The sequence below is a fragment of the Typopeltis vanoorti genome, chromosome 15 (genome assembly GCF_054136105.1).
Source record: "Typopeltis vanoorti isolate ZY-2024b chromosome 15, IOZ_Tvanoo_1.0, whole genome shotgun sequence".
NCBI lineage: Eukaryota > Metazoa > Arthropoda > Arachnida > Uropygi > Thelyphonidae > Typopeltis > Typopeltis vanoorti.
The window spans coordinates 77,413,420-77,434,776 of record NC_143563.1 but is presented as its reverse complement, the minus strand read 5'-3'; the positions used below and the strand labels follow the sequence as shown (position 1 = coordinate 77,434,776).

General features: G+C 34.7%; 2 protein-coding genes across 2 annotated transcripts in view; one reads left to right on the top strand and one right to left on the bottom strand.

Moving 5' to 3' along the window:
* LOC150098912 (uncharacterized) overlaps positions 1-21,357 on the top strand; it is a 191,436-nt gene that overhangs the window by 54,579 nt on the left and 115,500 nt on the right. The window lies entirely within an intron of this gene.
* The window catches only part of LOC150098913 (uncharacterized), an 81,612-nt gene that overhangs the window by 2,040 nt on the left and 58,215 nt on the right, over positions 1-21,357 (bottom strand). Inside the window, exons 2-3 of the mRNA XM_090404853.1 lie at positions 10,482-13,783; positions 1,814-2,518 (exon numbers count right to left, since the gene is read on the bottom strand). Coding sequence (XP_090260979.1) covers positions 1,814-2,518; positions 10,482-13,767 — 3,991 coding nt within the window. The 5' untranslated portion in view covers positions 13,768-13,783. The remainder of the gene's footprint in view (positions 1-1,813; positions 2,519-10,481; positions 13,784-21,357) is intronic.

Genomic DNA, 21,357 nt, shown 5'->3' with positions numbered 1-21,357 from the left:
TTATGTACGCAAATCTAAAATTACCAGCAAACTGGCATAGTTTCCACATTTGTAGATATTATAGATTACATTTGATCAATTAAATTATTTCAATTGAATGTAACAAGAAGACCATAATTCCTTTGTGTTGAGGAATGCTTTGTATTCTATTATTAGAACAGACTTTTTATTTTTATTATAACGTCAGCAGCATATGAAATACTATGTTAGTTAAGAGTCATGAAAAAGTTCAATGTTTGGTGTTTAGACCAGAGTTTACGAATTATGTAAATATAAATTTAAAAAATACAAAAAATATATAAAATTAATAAAGAAGGATTGAAAATACATAAATAAAACTATTAATAAAATTAATTTTTATTAATAAATTAAAAAATAATAAAAAAACTATATGTTAGACATTCATGTAGGTAGAACAATGTTGGACTAATAATAAGAATAAAATATTAACGCCATCTAGGAGCGAGCTGCTGCATCATCACTTATTATTGAAAAAAAAAAGTAAATAATTTTAAAAATCATAAAAACAGTGAAAATTGTCAGCAAACAAGGAACAGTTCCCTCTAATTTTTAAACCTGAACCTAGAAGACTGCGAGGTAGATGAATAAATAAAGCACAAAAATGCATTTTCCAAAATAAATTTTACGATCTACTAATTTAAAGGGGGAAAAAAGTACTTGCAGTTTCGTTCCTTAAATTGGCGACACGATAGGCACTTCTCAATTAGCTCATTCTGGGGGAAAAGGTTTTATTGAGTTTTTCGGATTACCATTTTAATTGGTTTTTCGCACTTGGTATGCTTGAAAGGGAAAATACTTAAACCAAAAAAAAAAAAAACTATTTTGATTGCAGTTGAAAACAATAAAATACTTTTAAATTTACCTGTCTCTCCTATATATATTTATGACGACTTCCATTCTTAAGATAAATGGATGAGCTTTTTTAAAAAATTAATTCCTTTAAAAGCTGCATCTGAAATTTATATCCAAATATCATTTCAGAATTGATGCAAAGTTTAAAAATCAGTAATGAATAGATATATATTTAGAAGATATTTTTTATTTTTTGTGATTGGGAAAAAGATAGTGCTTTTGTGGTCAAAAGGCTTAACTTTGAATCCAACGTAAATGCGCGAAATATTTATATGGTTGTTTTCAACCAAGGTTGAGGTAGCTGGTCTCGTGCGGTAGGTTAAAGAATTTTTCTTCCTAGAAACTCGATATTCTTCCCCAAAAAGACAAACTAACCAAAAAACGCACACATTGACAAACTTCTAATAGGATTAATTGTTCTATGACAGTCCAAATTAGGCTTAGTATAAGGCAAGTTGCTTGCTCATAATAAGCCATTTATAAAGAACACTTTTAAATAAATAAATAAAGCACTCCCCAATTTTTCTTGATTTTTCTCTTTTCTTTTATTTGTTTCTTCCCTCTTCTTATTTTTGTATCGGAATAAAACAAACGAGAAAAAAAAAGTAAAAAATATACCAAAGGAAATTTCTTTCTTATATATGCAATTATAAATGTAGAAATTATTAAAGATTAACGAAATAATGAGAAAACAAAGAAAAAGGAAACTAGGACAGCCTCTAAGTAGATTCAACGATGACTTCTAAGCCTGGAACAGGTCACTCTAGACCTAAATCCTTGAAAAGCAAGATGATGATGATGATGATGATGATGACAATGATTAGAAAACAAGTAGTGTTTTTTATATTACACAAGTTTTGAAAACGAGTGCGTATCTAAATAACAAATAGAACGACTCATATCAAAATAGCATACACAAAGGAAGTGACGTAATACAAACCTTCCGATGACTGGAGGGAGAAGTGTCGATAGGAGATGTATTCTTGTGGGACATCATTCTTCGGAGGACGTCTCCGTCTTCTTCTACGGAACCTCAGCGCAGTTAAAAGCACAGAAAGAGTTAATATCAAAGCAGCACTCGCACTACTGCCTAGGATAATCCCCAGTGTGGAAAGCGTGACTTTTGTCTTTTGAGTTTTAGCCAGGGTTCGAACTTGGAGGCACTTATGGTTGTTACTGCTGACGTCACTATACGGCCTGTCGTCCCTGGTTACGTAAGGGATCGGCTTACCCGATCGCTGCAGATAACGTCCCGACGCAGTGACACACACAGTATACCACGTTTCCGACGTTAGACCCATGACATCGTGCCGTCTTTGGACGGCATCTAAGGTATGGCTCGTGACCGAAGCACGGGATGATGTCACGTGATATGTTAAGAGGAATTCGTCTATAAGAGTACCGTTCTGTACTTCCCACCCCACCGTCATACTTTCGTGATCGAGGTTCATGACCTCGAGGTCAGAGATGAATGGCGATGGGCAAATATCCACTGGATGTAGGGCCAAGATGGAGTGGTCGCGTAGTCTGTCCGGTAATGCACACACCAAAGTGTCCGAATCGTTAGAATCCGCTAGGAGGCGCATGTGGTCTTGTGTCCATACCCAGAAACTTAAAAGGCGACAATCACAATGGAATGGATTCCCTGTACGTAACAAAAATAAAAAAAAATAAAAAATCATGATATTGTCATTTTAGACAAGTTAATTCTATTTCTATTGAGATATAGTTAGAGCACACTATTAATATTCATAGTATTTTATATTTTAAACACGTGTAGCCGTAATATCATTTCAAAGAATTTGAAAGATTTTACAGTTAATTAAATGTAAAATCTTTACCATATTAAAATTTTTACACTACCCTATTTCTATCCCTTTAATTCAATGAAAAAATTCACAAGTTATATGTAGAGATTTAGATAATCAGTGGATAGTACTATGTGTGTGTGTGAATTGAAGTTAAATGTATGTACTATTAACAACGACTACAATGGTAGTTGGTGAATGTACCATGAATATAATATTTTTTTTTACTACGAAGTACCACATGGCAAAACCTGCACCCTATGCGTATGATAATAATAATTTGTGAGTTCAACAAATCTTCATCATCGGCCTGAGAGTCAGCAGATAATAGGAGAGGAAATAAAGATAGAGTGCATAGTAGTAGAGTAGGTAAAAGAGGCCTCAGCTGACCTGTTTTAGCTGTTTGCCCCCCAGGGGCGATTCTAAAACGGTCGTTGATTTTTCACTTTAGAAGAAAAGGAAAAATCCTAAAAAGGAAACATGGGAAAAAACAAAAACATGAAATACAGAGAAAATAAAACTATAGAAAGAACTGGAAACCAAAAAAAAAAAGAAAGGTGGGGGAAAAGGGTCTGGCCTAAGTGATGCAGCTCTCAAGAAGCTGCACCGCCTCGCTGTAGGCCTTCGCCGCTCAGGTTCTCAGGCCCTCCCCCACCTGTTGGAACTAGAGAACTATTGCTGTGGACGGGAAACCATGGGATGGTTATTGTGACTGTCGTTTGTTATGGGCAGTCATTATTCTTTTAGCCACCTCACTTCCCTTGGCCATGTCTAATTTGGAGAGAGCTATGAAGAACACCGATGCTGCCTCCTCGTCTATGTCCATGGCTAGCTGTACTTGCTCAGGGGTGATTTGGCTGATGTCTTCAACAAATAGGTCACCCCATTTTGCACTAACTACGTTTGGACCATATTTCCCAGTGAGGAGGAGCTCAGGTTCCCCTATTCTCACTATTGCATCTTGAAATTTTTCTGCCACCCCAGGGATACCTTTAACTAGATGCTTTAGAGTCTCCCCTGCTTTTGCATGAGGAGTCTCCAATTCTTCTGTTCCTGCTGGTTTTATTTTTTTCATCTCTTTTTCCTCTGGACTCAGAGGTCTTTTGAAGGGGGCGCTGCTTGCCTCCATGTTTTCTGTTTTATTTACTTTTCCTTCTGCAGTGATTTCATCATGTGACACAGCTTGTTTATTGGCTGTTTCTAGCTTCTTCTCTTTCTTGGGTGTGCAGGCTATGGTTTCTGTGGCGGCTTCCTTTTCTTCTATAGCCGTTATTTTGCCATATGCCTCGTTTATAGTTGGAAAATCCGTGTTTCCCGACTCTTGTTCTGTAGTAGCTGTAGGCTTCTCTACTGAGGTGACTGTGACTGGCATAATAGCACCTCCCATCCTTTCTATATGCGTTCTTGATGGGCAAGTGTTAACTTTGTGGTCCTTGGAACCACATTTGAGGCAGGTCATGAGACATTTGTCTAGTGAATGACTTGTCGTTAGGCAGTTTTTGCATGTCAGTTTTGTGCAGTTCGCTCCTAGATGGTCGAAGGATCCACATCAGAAGCATTGCTTCTTAACGCCAGGGTAGTTTACCATTACCCTAGCGGATGCGATGCTGACGAAGTTTGGAACCGCTGTTTTCATCTCGAGCGAGATGTTTGCTTCCCCCGACTTCCATTGGGGGTTGTCTGCATCGTTTAAGATTTGTATGTTTCGAACAACACCCCATTTCCCAAACACTTCGTGGATTACTTTTTCATCACATTGTATATATTCCAAGGGGAATCTGGGGATTTTGAGTAGTTTGATAATGCTCCCTACCATGAACGGAAAAATTTCCTTTCCGTTACATTGAAAGCCTTTGAGCAACTTGTCCCTAGTCTCTGCGCTCCTAACTACAACTTGGTATCTGCCACTACCGAAAGGAGTGAATCCAAATATCTGGTCCGCACCGACGCAGTCAATCAGGGCTTTAGTCAAAAGTCGGGGTCTCAGATCAGCGTCAGTCTCGATGCCAAGAGTCCGCGTGCGCGGTAAAACATTGGCCATAGCTGGCGAGGGGGGGGGGCCTAGCTATTCCCACCACCAAGTGTTTATTATTGCCCCGGTCCGGGGTTTAGGAAGATCTGTAAATCTCCGTTAAATATATCGTGAGGCCCGATAGGACTCGTACCGATATCAACGGTTATGAACAGATGCTAAGTTTGTTTGTTTCACGAAGAACACGCAAACTCGCTAACCATACTACAGAAATGATCCTGTGAAGTATGCGTATGATAATATGATAATACAATTTTTGCATTGTGAATATCAATAACATTAAAGTGTGAGTACTACCACCTTATATATGAATTACAAGAAATGGTGTGCGTCATTGGATATAGGATTTACCAAACTCTACAAAATTTTTTAGGACACTCCCTAAAAAAAAAAAAAAAAACACGTTTTAGGGAGTGTCCAGTCTCTTTCATTGACATTCTAGGAAAGTTTTCAAGAGTGTTGGTAAAACCAGAGTTACGTTCAATTTTTTTTTTTTTTTTTTTTTTTGTTCGACTATTACAGATATCTGCAAGTATTTTATCTGCTATTTCTACGTGAATATACATGTAGAAAGGGAAAAAACTAACATTTTAGAAATTTGGTATCAACCAAAGTATGCTAGCCAAGTTGCAGTTTTTTCCTTTTTTTTTTTTATCCTTTGTAGTATATAAATATTAGTTGAATATTAATTCATGCAACGACGATTTTTCTTAAAATTGGATGTATTATTTTAAAGGTTACGAAATAGGAGAGAGAGAGGTTTTTGACCCATGAATTGGGAATTTTTTCTTATTTTTTATTAATTAATTATTTATCAAATATAATAAAGTAAAATTAATAAAGTTATATACCTTAGAAAAGAGTAATACTTATTTTCGACAATATTAGTAAGCCCACCTTTTTTTTTATTATTATTCTAGCGATATAATTATTTATATCGCTAGAAATGATTTTATTTACATATTTCTTTAAATATACGGTTTAGTTTTTTTTGTTGTTAAAAGAGATTTTTTAAGAAAGAAACATTTGTTTTGAATATTGTGATTACACCTATATGAACAAATTGTTTTCAATATAAATACCTCTATTTAAATACAAAAAAAATTTTGCTTTTAATCATGAGAACCTAATTTTCATCAATAATTAATTGCTACGCTTGGAATTAGAACTTTGAAATAAGAGTATTTTAAAAGGATTGGAAAGAATCATTATTTTCGTAAAAATAATGATTATTTTTTTCTTTTTCTTTTATTTATTTATTTATTTCTTTTTTGCAATAATATGTTTTTTTTTAATTTCCTTCTCAATCACAATATATCACGAAGAATTACTTTTATTTCTCTCTAAATATATGTACACCAAAAAATACTATCATAACGATAACCCTTATATTTAGCTATATTTGTTTTTATTTATTATATTAAATTGAAATTAGAGTTGTTTGAGGATAATAGACATGACGGGATGTTACCATGACAACAGTAGTTGCTCTTAGAGTAGTGATGTTTGCTGTTATAGTACGCCCACAGATTCGAGACCCTTCGACACTTCTGTGCATGTCAACAGGAGGAGAATCCGATTATAGGGTAATCAGTCCGTATTGTAGGACGAATTGTTTATTATTACACGTCGGAAAATTAACTTCTCTTTTATGATTATTGTAGTTAACTATGTTGCTTGTATAACAGGTGGAAAATTTTACCTATAAAGCACGTGATTTCGCGTGTTGACGACCAATTCGTACGTCCTTCATTTCTTTCTCCCCTTCAGCATGAGTCGACTATTCTTGGCAAGACGCCAAGCAGAGACCTACAAATTGTGGGCGAAACATATCTTATTTTCAAACGTTCTGCATTCGAATAGCACGTTTGGTAAATTCCTTAAAAACTGCGTTGAAATGACTAAAAAGTATTGCACCTCGTTCGAGGTTATTTAAATATATATATTTAGTAATAAAGGTAAGATGTCTGCATTAAACCTATATTTGCTGTTTGTGGAAAACATCAAATCTTCATTTGCAAACCAATTAAAAATAATATAAAATGAAACCAGTTTTTTCCGTGACACCAAATACTAACAAGAGACTTGTAGCATATTTGATTCGCTCTTTAGGCGTTTCACAAGATTTATGTTGTCTTTTCGTCCTACCGCAAATTATTTCGAAACTAGTTGGACAGAATTCATGAACATTCATTTTTGAAACATTTTCGAGCCATTCAAATTTTTATTTCAATTTGACCATTTGCAGACACACAAAGAGATTAAATGTTTTCAAATTATGTACTCAAAATCTTTATTTGCAAAAGTATTCGAATTGATAATAATTCTGCACAAGATAGCATCATTAAATGAAATTTATTATTGAGGATCACTATTAATTTTTTATTAATTAATAATCACTATTAATTAGTAATATTATTTTCTAAATAATCGAAGCGTGGTAATATAATATATAAAAATGAACAAAGAAGCAACTAAATAATATATAAAATATAAAGACAACTGAAATGAGGTTCAATCGAAAAACTGCAAAATGCACATTATTATATATACCAAAAAAAGAAAGAAGATATTTTAAAAGAACTAAACAGAAAATCAATAAAATAAAAATTAAACATCATTAACAAAACTCGAGAGAACACGTACACCATTCGATATCCTAAAAGTTAATAAAATATAAACCGAATGAGAAAGAAACAAGCAGAAGAGATATTTTGATTAGAACAAAACCGGAAGAGAACATATGGACCATATCCGTATTTAGCGTTGTGGTGGGGTGGGGGGGGGAAGCAGGCTCTAGCAAACTTCATCCTATTAATAGTCCTGTATTTATATTTGATATTCATAACTTACTGAATATAATAGAAGAAATTAGAAGTATCTAAACCTGTCTCTTACAAATAACATTACCTTAAAATTGATTAGTAATCTAACATATATTATTTGTCTGTTCTGGACATTATTGCTCATGTATATATATTGAGAATAAGCCATTCGTTGTGCAAAACTTGGAACGAGTAGCATATTCTCAGTCTCGTAACCCCCGTGACTATATTCAATTATTTATTTATTTCCCCCGTGATTTAAAATTTCTTTAAAAAAAAAAAAAAAAAAACTCTACGAAAGAAAGAGCTTAAATCCCGTCCCAAAATAAACCAAACAGAAAAGTTATTCTAGTATAAAAGTACCTCTTGATGCCGAAATCTACGACACACATAAAACAGAGCATTAAATTTTGTTGAGAGTGCTGCATATTTCATAAGACAAAAGACCATCTCCCTAAAGTTCTCTTTTTTTCCCTCTTTCGTCCTTCTGTTGCCTAGAAAGTTGTGCAGCAATATTCTTGACGACAGAAAATCGTAATTTTGTTTAAATAATGCTTTTAGTTCGCCTTCATTTTGCCTTCTTTCTTCTTATTCATTCCCATTTACTCGTTCATTGCATTACACTAGAAACATAAACTTACGCCTTAAGCAATGAAAACAAAACAAAAAAAAAAAAGAAAAGATACTGACATAGCTGAAACCAGAACACAAAAACTCTGTCGAGCAGAAATTGTTTTAAACTCCCTGGCAAATAAAATTTGAATAAGAAAAGAGCAGAGAAAACAGGAAAGGAAGAGTGATGTTGCTTAGTTCTCATGAGACCGGTTCTACTTCGGGTAATTTTAAAGCTCAAGATAAATCTTAATGTGGCATTAAATTGAATATTGTCTGAATAAGACATTGATTATGGTAATCAACAAAAAATAGAAGTGGCGTGTGTGTGTGTTTTCTAGTTTATTGTTGCTGCCTATATGTTCTCCAGTTGGTTCGCAAGTTTTGTGGGGGCCCAAAACTCGTTATTTCCACATATTATATTATTAGTCCGACAATTTCAGTTAAAAACGTTTATAACTTATCCATCCATAATATGATGGAATTCGAGCACAGGTCGCTCTATTTTTTAAAGTACAGGTGTATTATTATATTATATTATTACAAGTTAAGATCAATAGCTGAGGTGAGTCCGGAGAATATTACATTAAATAAATTATTACAATATTACATTACATTGAATGATACTTATATAAGTCCTTATAAGGACTGGCTTAAACGGGCGAAGCAAGAAGGTTTTCATCTTCCCCGTTATCTGTAGAGGACAGTGTAGGGATAAAGTGTTATTGAGCTATTAAATTAAAGCTCTGATCATGGTAGGAGGGTAACAGCTATAGCCGAGCCTCAGTTAGAGCTTCATTGACTACAGCATTGCCATCCATTACCCTCCAAGGGTATTATTGGATTGAATATATTGTGAGTTCAACGTATCTCATCACCGGCCTGTGGAGTAGGCTGAGATTGAGCAGATAGTAGTAGAGGATAGAGTGCATGAATCAATCACCGCATCTCACGGTCGATTGATTAAATTAAATTAAAGCTCTGATCATGGCAGGAGGGTAACAGCAATAACCGAGCCTCAGTTAGAACTTCATTAGCTACAGCATTGCCATCCCACGGTCGATTGATCCTTTCCTTATAAGGACTGGCTTAAAGGGGCGAAGCAAGTATGCTTTTCATATTCCCCGTTATCTGTAGAGGACAGTGTATGGATAAGGTGTTATTGAGCAATTAAAGTTCTGATCATGGCAGGAGGGTAAGCGCAATAGCCGAGCCTCAGTTAGAACTTCACTGGCTACAGCATTGCCATCCATTACCCTCCAAGGGCATTGGATTGAATGAATCGCTTCGCCCTAATAATAATATTGAGCAATTAAGGCTCTGATCATGTCATGGCAGGAGGGTAACAGCAATAGCCGAGCCTCAGTTAGAACTTCATTGGCTACAGAATTGCCATCCCTTACACCCCCCCAAGGGTATTGGATTCACAGTGTATGGATAAGGTTATTGAGCTATTATTAAAGCTCTGATCATGGCAGGAGGGTAACAGCAATATATAATATATATATATATATATTATATATTAAAAAATTAGGTGTTTCTTAATATGGCAGTTTATTAAATTTTTTTAAAAATAAAAAAACTATATTTAAATATTTTTTATTTTTTATATATAATATAATATTATATTATATTCTTTTTTATATATAATTTTAAATTTAGTAGTTCAGTGATAACAATACGAAGTATAGTTGACTCTCCCAGGACTTTCCAATAGCATAAAAGGTGGAGATATCATTTCTTAAAATAGTAACAGATCTTATTTAAAATTTTATATTCTCAGGAAGAGAAAATGTCTAGGGGCGTTTCCATTCTAAGTGATCCTTGCTGACCACCAGCTCAATATTTTTTTAAACAGATTTCGAAAAAGCACATAACATGATCGGTGAGAAGTTCTTTGCTAAAATATAAGATATTTCGATACATGGAAAATTGGACAGTCAGTATGAATGATTGAAAAAAAAAAGGGGAAAAAAAAAGAAAGAAATAGGCGTTTGCTGTTAAATTTTTCTACTTTGTGACTAACCTTTCAATCAATATTTCAGAGGGAAAGTTGGTATTTACTCAATGTTCATAGATATTTTTAAAATCGATAATTTAAAGTTCTGTTTATTGGATTACAAATAGGTCATTCGCTCGAACAAATACTTTAACTCGATGCTGAAATATTACCGTATTTCTTGATCCTTTTCCTTATCTAAAAATATCACCGACATATTTAAAAACACTCGTATATTTATTTGTTGAAATTTCCAAGTAAATTCCCATTTTTTAACGCCTGACAGACTCTCTACAATATGTAAAATATCTCTTTTTAATTCACCCTCTTACCTGAGAGACGTAGAACAGTGATTTTCACTTCGATAGGAGTCAAAACATTGGAGTTTAGATTCGTCAGCTTATTTTTCTGAAAATTTAATTCTGACAGAAAAGATAATGCGCCGAAAGCACCAAGTTGAACCCAATGGATTTGATTTTGCTGAAGAGACAAAGTCTTCAAGTTATACAACTGTTGGAAAGTGCTGCCCTCTATTTTACTAACATGATTGGCCGACACATCCAGATGTTCGAGATGATTCAAATCTTCGCTGAACACCGGTAATTCCACAAGTCGGTTATTAGTGAGATTAAGCGATTTCAACTTCCTCAGTCCGTACAAACGTTCCTCGGGGAGAATATCCAGGTCGTTGTAACCTAAATCAAGAGTCGCAAGTCTCTCGAGAGATTTAAAGGCTCCGGGGGAGACTTTGGTGATGCGGTTATGTCTCAGAGATAGGGAAAATAAGTTTGGAAATCCCAAGAAATCATGAGAAGCGATGACGGAAATATTTCCGTGATTGATGCTTAGTTCCTCTAGAGCAGGAAACGTGCCCGAAGCGCTCAAATCCTCTCGTATTCGTATGACGGGGTTACGGTTGAATGATAAATATTTTAAAGTCGGTAGCGGAGAGTGAACAAGTGTGTTGGGAATAAAATAGAGTAGATTTGAGTCCAGTTTGAGTCTCTCTAAGGAGTGTAAATCCTCGAACACGTCTAGAAATAGAGACTTCAGAGTGTTGTTTGATAGCTCGAGTTCTTTGAGCTTCGTCAGATTATGAAAGGCATCTCCGTCTATGTGAGAGATCGAATTAGCATTCAGTAACAGTTTTTGTAAGTTTCTATTTCCTCTAAATGCTAAACTTTGAACCGATGTGATTCGGTTGACGGGCATCGATAGCACTTCCAAGTTTGGTAACAATTCGATAGCCGACGATGGAACTTTGTCAAATTCGTTGTTGTTCAAATACAACTCTTTTAGATAACTAAGACTGTACATATGATGAGCTTCCAACTGTCGGATGTTGTTTCCATCTAGTCGTATTACTAAAAGGTCACTCAATGGTTCAAATAAACGACCAGTGACCGGGATTAGACCCGTGTTTTTAGCGCTCAACGAAACAAGTCCCGATAAACCGTAAAATATATTATCACTGACTCCTGTTAGATTATTTCCCGATAAATAAAGATGTTTTAATGATGGAAGAAATAGAAAATCCACTCGGGCATTTGTTAGTTTGTTGTCGCTGATATCCAACTTTACCAACGCAGACAGTTCTAAGAAGGATCCAGCTTCTATTTCTTCTGCCATGACGTTGTTTAAAAGCAGTTCATTTAAGGGCAATGATCCTTCAAACATATATTTACGTACCACGTAGATCTGATTGTGGGAAAGATGAAGAATCTTCAAGTTTTGTAAGCTCTGAAATGTTTGGGGTTCAATGTCCATGATGCGATTGTGAGATAAGTAGAGTTCTTCTAAATTCTCAGTTCCTTTGAACATATCCACGTTGAGATGGTTGAGATTATTATATTCCAGATTGAGATAAACCAACTGCCTCATACCCATGAAAGTGCCGCCCTCTATCGCCGATATAACGTTATGATCCAAATAAAGTTTTTGAACTTCTACCAAATCTTGAAATACTTCCGGGTATAATTTTTTTAAACGATTGAAATTGAGCCATAGGATTTCCATCTTGTTCTGACCTCTTAAACTATTCGCATGCATGTTAGTGATCTCGTTATGAGTGAGTTGGAGAGATCTAAGACTCGATGGATAACGACTTAAAATATCTTCGATTTCAATGAGTCGATTTCCTTGAATGTTCAAATGTTGAAGATTAGCCAGACTTTGAAGAGCTTCCATTTCAATCACTTGAATCCTGTTGAATTGTAAATGAAGTTCTTGAAGATTTGGAAGCGAATAAAACACTCCCTTTTTGATTGCTTTGATGAGATTATTTTGTAATCGCAAATCTCGAAGTTCTACCAGTTCTTGAAGAGTCCCAGGTAAAATTTCAGTGATGAGATTATTATCCAAAGATAAAGAACGAAGTTCTCTGTTGTTTTTAAACAAAGTCGGGTGAATTTCTCGAAGTTGATTAAATGACAATTGCAACTGGTAGAGGTTATGCAAGGAATAAAAAGTACCGCACTCAATATGAGTGATGGCATTACTAGGTGCGAACAATACCGAAATTTGGGAACTATTACTGAAAGAAGAATTAGTAAAAGTTGATATGATATTATTAGATAAAAACACCTCTCGAAGGTTGGTCATATTTTGAAAAATTCCCGATTCTATAGAATGTAGGTGATTAAAACTGAGGTCGACTGTTCGTAGCTTGCGGAGATAACTAAATACTCTTCTTTCCATCGCAGCGATGCTATTATGGCTCAGGTCAAGTGTCTCAAGCTCTCGAAGATGAATGAAGACGCTATCGTTCAGCGATGTGAGCCGATTCATATACAGTGTGAGAGAAGCCAACCGTGGCATCGTGACGAAGCTGCGTTCGTCCAGAACGCGTATCTTATTGGAGCTCAGATCGAGTCTCTGTAAACCAGTGAAGCGAGTAAAGCCATCATCGGGGATATCTTCGATTTCGTTCCACACGAGTCTTAAGGTCTTGAGCTGGCGAAGCCTTCGTAAAGCATTCAAGGGAAACCTCCTCAGTCGGTTATTAATCAGTATTAGTTCCTCTAGGGTATTCTCTAACCCCCCGAACGCGTACTCCGTGAGGGAGTCGATCTTATTGTTCTGAAGGTTGAGACTCGTCAATTGTAGGCCGTAGAAAGCGTAACTGTCGACGGTGGTAATGATGTTGGAATCAAAATCGAGAGTCCGTAGAGTGGTCAACTGATTAAGGGCCCCTTGAGGGATTTCTTGAAGCTTGCTGTTCACTAGAGACAAACTTTCCAGCATGTCTTCTAATCCGACGAATGCTTGTTCGTTTATGAATTGGATTTGCGTGTAAGAGATCTGCAAATGAAAGACTGTCATATTCGCAAACATCCCTCCTGGCAATATCGTCACCGAGCTGTCCAAGTGGTAAATACTTAACGATTTGATCGGAGAAATGATGAGAGACAGCGTGGCTCGGATCTGATCCAAACCCGTGTTCGGACATTCCAGGAATAATCCATCTTCGAACTGGTAGCAAGGACACCAGGGACTTTTTTCCCAAGGAGGACACCCTCCTTCCACTTCTTCTTCTGTGTTCACTAAAGAGTTAAACATGAACACCAGTAGGATGATTTGGAATACGGTGCGGACAAGCAAGTCTGGCGGTAGGGTCATCTCTCATGTCGTTCATCTGGAAATAAATAAAATAGGTTTTTGTTTTACAATTCGGGTATTTAATTCAAATATCATATATTTATCTTAATATTTATACTGTAAGCATTTAAAGAATCATGTGTCTCATGATTGATGTTTGATATCAGTACCGTCCGAAAAATATAAAATTACGTAGAATTGAAACTAGAATACTCACGAATTCTATTATTCTAAAGATTTAGTTTTTCATTTTTGTCACATCTTTTTAATCTTCCAATGTCTTAGTAACATATATATATATATTATTATTATTATTAAAAATAAAAGGTTTGCTTACTTCTGATGTGACATATTCAGAATTTTAAAACACTCTTCATAATCTTCTAAATATTAAGCTCTTATTATGTTCGCTATCATTTTTTAAATGTATTTGTAAGAAAAAAGAAGGAATAACTGCTTGCGAATTTGAAAAACTTTTTCCATTGAAGTACTTTGCACTAATATCAAGCCGGAATTTTGTAAGAGTAACCAGAATGAGTGTAGTCCGGGAGAACTTTCATGGTGTATGCAGTTTTTCGATGTCACTAAACTTTGCTATCTTGAATCTTATCTAAACTTTGCTATCTAACCACCTTTCTACATGTAAGAAAAACACCCATAATTCATCTTAATGTATATATTTCTTCAATGCTTCTTCAATGGCAAGAATATTTCTTCTATCGCAAGAAAGAATACGGTATAGTCCTTATAAGGGGCGAAGCAAGAATGCTTTTCATATTCCCCGTTGTCTGAAGAGGACAGTGTAAGGATAAGGTGTTATTGAGCTATTAAAGTTCTGATCATGACAGGAGGATAACAGCAATAGCCGAGCCTCAGCTACAACTTCATTGGCTACAGCATTGCCATCCATTACCCTCCAAGGGTATTAATCACCGCATCTCACGGTCGAGTTCCCTACGGTACAGTACTATAAGCAGTTAAATGTATAAAAAAACATATTATTATTATTATTATGGTGTACCAAAAATGATATAACTTATATTAAGAATTTTTTTAAATTATTGATTTTTTAAAAAATATTTTTATTTTTGTTTTAATTAATTTCTAAGAGTATATTTTATTGTTTTTATAACTTAGTTATTTCTTTCTTCTTACTTTTATTACCGCATTGTATTTGCCAAGTGAATTTTAATTAACAGTTTTAATAGCTACATGTTGAAAAGGCCAGAATTCTTTTTAATGACATTTTAATTGGTATTATATTAAATAAATGAATTCTTTGTGTGGTTCTCGCATACGCCTCATATGTCTTTCATTACTTGTTGATTTTCAGATATATTATTAATATTTATCAATTTTTTTTCCTTTATTTTTCAAAAATGACTCCTGTCGAACCAACTTATTTTTGTATCCTCCCCCCGAAATATTTCACATTAGGTTTTCGCTTTGTGAGGTTCGTGTTCCACTCAGAGCTATTTTGTTCAGGATGATTGATTTTTTTTTTCGCGTTTTAATATTAATTATTATTTTCTTTTTACATGACACCTTCAGTGAGTCCAAAGACTGATCGAGGGAGGGCACCTAGTCCACAATTCTCCGTCTCCACCACCACTTTCTTCGTCTACACCAACGCCATCTACCACCGACCACCACAACCACTAATATTTTCATAGATAATTACAAACATCCATGCCCACGGCGGGATTCGAAACCGCAGCCTTTTCACTGGAGAATGGATACGCTAATTACTCGGCCAACGAGGCATAGTATTTAGCGTACTTTATGTTTAATAATCTGGTCAGTTTGATGGAAAAGATAACGTCATTGAAAAAAAAAAAAAAATTCGACAGTCAGTTTGATATAAAACTTTTATATAGTTTTATATGTCCGGTTTAAGCCAAAATCGAAATTGGTCAACAAAAATTTTAAAATTAAAGATATCAAATACTAAATTTCATCAAACTTTGAAAAGCCAAAGCGGTACTACTGTGTATGTAAAACGGACAGATGGATAAATGTAAAAAAAAAAAAAAAAAAAAAAAAAAAAAAAAAAAATTCCTATTAGATACCAGCCTATTTTTTTTACAGTTTCACACTGCTTTTCGCATCGAAAAATAACTTAAAAAAGTCTTTAAAAATGCGCGCTTACTGTGAGTAAATTCTATTCTCTTTAGATAGACATGCTTGAGCGCCTAGTAACACTTGTAGGCATCACAAGCCCTCTTTAAATTTTTTTGTTTGTTCACAAAAAAAAAAAAGGCGAAAAAAAGCTGACACAAGCTACTACTTTAAACTGTTCCAAAGTTGTAATTTATTAGAGAAGGGGAGAAAAAAAAACTGCTATTTTTGCAGTCTTCAAGACACTTAAGGTGGAGGGAAGAAAGTTCTTTATGACTTCCTATAGCGTCGGCAAGACTGGAAGTCCTGCAGCCGCTTTGTCATATGCAAAGCCTGCTTGGCGTGCTAATCCCTTATTCAGTGAAGAATAGCCGTTTCAAGAATAGCTTACTCCTGTTGGGATGCTCAACGACATTGTTAATACATGACTTCATTGTCCAGTTGTTTTTCTTTCTCAAGTATGGTCATCTAAATCATCTTCATAAAAATGTTTATTTTGGTTAAAATACCCTATTAATAGCCAGTAAAGCACATTTTTATATTTGTTGATTCTTGCGATATCAGCTAGGAATCATTTTGTTATTTATTTTGTCATAGTTTAATATTTATGTTCTTAATATAATCAACCTTATATAAATAAATATATATATATATATATATATATATATACACTCACCTCTCTTTCTATATATATCATTTCTGCCAAAATTAATAAATATATACATATATATACGCATACAGAACTATATCCATAAACATAGCTATCATATATACGAAAATTACCCTCAGTATCATCTCACACAACAACAACAAAAAAAATCCTATCCTTTCTCTTGCACGTCCTTGCTGTGTTATCATTATTTTTTGTTCATTTCTTTGCAATGATTGATGACAGGATCCTGTTCTTTTTCAATTTATAGTCCTTATAAGGACTGGCTGGGGCAAAGCAAGAATGCTTTTCATCTTCCCCGTTATCTGTAGAGGACAGTGTAGGGATAAGGTGTTATTGAGCTAATAAAGCTCTGATCATGGCAGGAGGGTAACAGCAATAGCCGAGCCTCAGTTAGAACTTCATTGGCTACAGCATTGCCATTCATTACCCTCCAAGGGTATATTACCATTCTTTGCTTCTTTTTCAATTTTCTTAAAGTTCTTAAAAGAACTGGGCGATGGACTGAGTCCTTGACTCTTTATCCCGTCATCTGAATGAAGAAAATCTGTGTGGATGGGGTGTTATCGAGCTAAAAAGCTCTAGTCATGGCTGGGTAACGGCAATAGCCGAGCCTCAGTTAAAACTTCATGGGCTACAGCATTGCCATTTGTTACCCTGGAAGTCCTGATTAGTAAGTAAAGGGTAAAATCTCAAAAAATCGGACGATCTCTAGGCCACTCCATAGTGGGCGAAAGACCGTCCATGTCTCAGCGTTGGTTCCACTCATTGACGGCCGCCCCGTCCAAGCACCCCGACGGGCTCCCCGTTTAAGCAGAACCGCTCAGCGTTGGTTCCACTCAGTGTCGGCCGCCCCATCCTAGCACCCCGATGGGCTCCCCGACTCCTGAGCAGAACCGCTCAAATTCCGAGGAAAATAATTCACCGACAAGAACCCCTCAGCGGGCCCTGCCGGAGAACACCCTCCCAGGAGACTCAAGGTGCTCCCTTAAGGCAAAAACCCTAAGGGAGCGAACTCAAAAACTCACACCCAGGATAACAGCAACAGCCGAACCTCAGTTTACTTCCTCGGTTCAGCATTGCTATTTGTTACCCTGGAAGTCCTAAAAAGGACTAAGATCTTCCCAAGGACCGACGCCTCTTTTTCAATTTCCGTTATTCTGAGATTGAAGTAGTCAGTTCATTTTATTTTATAATAGGTTTATTTATATATTTTAGAATTTTTTTGATATTCTTTTTTATATCAAAACATTAAGCAAAATTTCTAGAGCATTATTTTTTTTTACTTAATTGTTTTAAAATGCATAAAATTTTTTCTTCGTTTGTTCTTGTTGTCCTATTACTGAAATCGCTTTGAGATGCAGGACGATGGCGGACTTCAATTATTACTCTTTCATATTTATTTAGAGGCCTCAGCTTACATAACTTAATGTTAAATAAATCCGACTTTCTATAGTGCCCATTTTCTTGATTATTTCATATAGATTTTCGCAAATACGATTAAAACATCATAGTAAAAATATCAATTTTTTTTATTGTATATTACAGCCGAAAGTTTTTCACGCTATATAAAGCCAGTAATGAATAGAAGAATTCATGGTGATTTTTTTTGGGGGGGGGGGGGATGCTTACAGTTCTATAGCACTTCTTTTAAGAATTACGTCTATAAACAGAAAAATCCAAACAATGCATATCTGTCAAATCAGCATAACATATCTTTCGCCTCCCGTTTAAAAATACCCCCAACAAAAAAAATAAATAAATAAAATAAAATAAATAAAATAATAATTAATATCTGCACAAATCCATGCGAACAACGTACAAAGACTGGCTGTCATGTGAAAATGCATAGATCTTAACGTTTTCCATTTTCCTCCTGTTATACTCGTTGCCCTTGCTAAACATACTAGGGGCTCTTATTCTATTCTTTCTTTCCCCCTTCCATTTAGTTCTTCCCATTTCAGGAAAACAAAAAAATTAGGAAATTAACAATTCTTTTAAAGTACGAAACAAGAAAAGAGACAAAGTAAACCTCGGGGAAATGAAGAAGATCTAACATTTTAGACTGGAATAGATAACAGACTTTAGAAAAAAAAAGTTCGCTTACACAACGATGGAAAATGAAATATTAAAAAAACATGACAGAATGAGAAAATCGTCTTCTTAAAATATATAAATATAATTATAATTTAAAAAAATAAATAAGTAAGAAAAATACAATAAAAGTGTTATTTCATAAATATATATAATTAAAAAATAAATTAATAAGAAAAATACAACCAATAGGCGAGGTTTAGTCAATACGCCTAAAGCTTACTACGTACAGTTGCCTGTTCAACTTGTACAAGAAACTAGAAATAAATTTTTGGTGTATGAAGTTTTTTATCATTTATAAAAGTTTTCTCTCCAGATTTTCAATTAAATATTAAAATATATATAAAAATATTTAATTGCAGTTGAAATATAAAGAACTAAATCTTAACTTTAAGACAAATTATAGCTATTTATAAAATAAAGCACTTTATTTTGAGGATATTATTATAGTAGTTGAATCCTCTCACAACTATGCTACGAAAAATCAGGATCCAGTATGTTTACTCCTTAGTCTTTCAATAGGGATTGATTCAGATGAAGTAAAAATTTCTATAAGTTATTTTATTTTAAAAGTTGGATCAATTCCTGTAAGAAATTGTAGGAAAATCGTGTCATTTAAAATGATTAAAAACTATGGATAGTCTTCGAAATAATAAAGGCTGGAGTTTTTTTGTTCCTCTCTTTTTGTTCACCTTGCGTATACCGAACTGGTTTATCTTGAAAATCTTCAGTTGTTTCGTAGAAGAGGACGAAAGTGTTACGAGTTCTTTAGGCAAAGAGCGATTACAGAGATTAACGAGGCCTGCTCGAACTCTGAGATCGATTCTCCGGGATTATTGATCGAGATTAGCCAAGTGATGAAGCAGTTTGGTCCAGGATTCTGCGCACTTTAATGTCGCCGGAGGAATGATGAAATTTACCCCCCCCCCCATTCCCTCTCTCTCTCTAGCTTACTTATATATGATAATAGCTATAAGAATTTGAAGCATTTTGTTCCTTTCTATTGCGAAAGTTTAAGGAATCATAATGAAAAATATTAATTTTCCGTGTTCGCCTTGTTTACTGAATTAAGGCTATTGAAAAAATAAAACGGTGTGGGAAGAGGAAATCTATGCGATTTTCTTAATAGCTTTCATTCAGTAAACAAACATGAATATTGATAATGATTTAAATGAAAAAAAAAAAAACTTATTAAAACAAAAGTAGAAATTCGCGTCAAAATAAATTTCTATCAAACAATGAAATATCTCATAGGAAATTTGTTATTTTTACAATTTAATTAAAACATAAACAAAATCTACTTTTTTTTAATGTTGTATATTTGATCAATAATTAACATTTTCAAAATTGAAACAATTAAACTCCGTGTGGTGACCGGGATAAGAATAGCCCCACTGTAGCCGATGCATGTCGTACGACTAAAATGGGCACCCAGGGAGGGTAATGGATGGCATGCTGTAGCCAAATGAAATTTTAACCGAGGCTCATTTATTGCTGTTACCCTCCTGCCATGATCAGAGCTTATAGCTCTATATTACCCTATCCATAGATTTTCTTCTACAGATAATGGGGAATATGAAAAGCATTTTTGCTTCATCCATCTAGCCAAAAAAAAAAAAAAATTTCTGAATGTTTTGATGGTATCAAACATTTTGATACACAATGTAATCAATTAAAAATTTCATCTTCAGAATTTAATTAGAATATAATTACGTACACTTTTAATGTTTACAGATTAGATAAATAACGTTTTCCAAATGTTTTGACATCTGTAGGTTAAATTTTTCATGTTAACACTTTGTTTATTATTAATGTTAAACTTTGTTATTTATTATATTATAAGTATGAAGTAAGGATGCGCTTGTTCTCATTCCGCACGACGTCCACATCTGTGAAGAGATCGTGCAAAATAATCTGACAATTTGCTATTTGGGTAACTCAAATTTCCACTGTGTGGAAAAATATTAAGATAAAGTTGATTTTCAATTACTTGATGATTGACCATCAGGGGAAGATCCTGCTTAGTATGTACAGAAAGAAAATTTGTTGTGTATTAATGGAAGTATGAAAGGTACTCACATAATAATACTATACCCCTTTTTATACAAGAAATATTTTATAACTTGTATATTAAAAAAAAAATCCTTGTGAATAGTTCCATTAACTGGTCGTATAACACAATAAAAAATAAATAAAACTAATCTATGTTTTTATTATTATTTGTTACCTCTAGGGAGTCCAAAGACTCATCGCGGGAGGGCATTTACCAACTTTGTCTCCACCAGTCACAATCCACCAACTGATCGCAACTACACCAACGCCATCTATCGCCGACCACCACTAGTATTTCCACAGACAATCACAAACATCCATTCCCACGGCGGGATTCGAATCCACAGCCTTTTTGGGTGGGGAGCGGTTAGCACATTTTAGTTACACAAGAGTTTAATAGTTATAATAATACTTGTGCGTATTAAATTGTGGATGGCTCAGCTGTTTTTAATTACGGCTGGAGCATCTAAGGTCCACACCTGTGTATTGTATCTATTAATTAATTTTTTCGAGGTCAACAAGTTCTTGTCCAAGCGTCGTAGACAGCTAGGTTAAGGATGTGTTGTATGTGTTCAGTTATACTGTAGGTCTAGTGAGAAGTCAGAAACATACATATCGGTATAGTTCATTTTAAAACAGGGGAGAGGATATACAAAGACTTACTTCAACACGTGCAT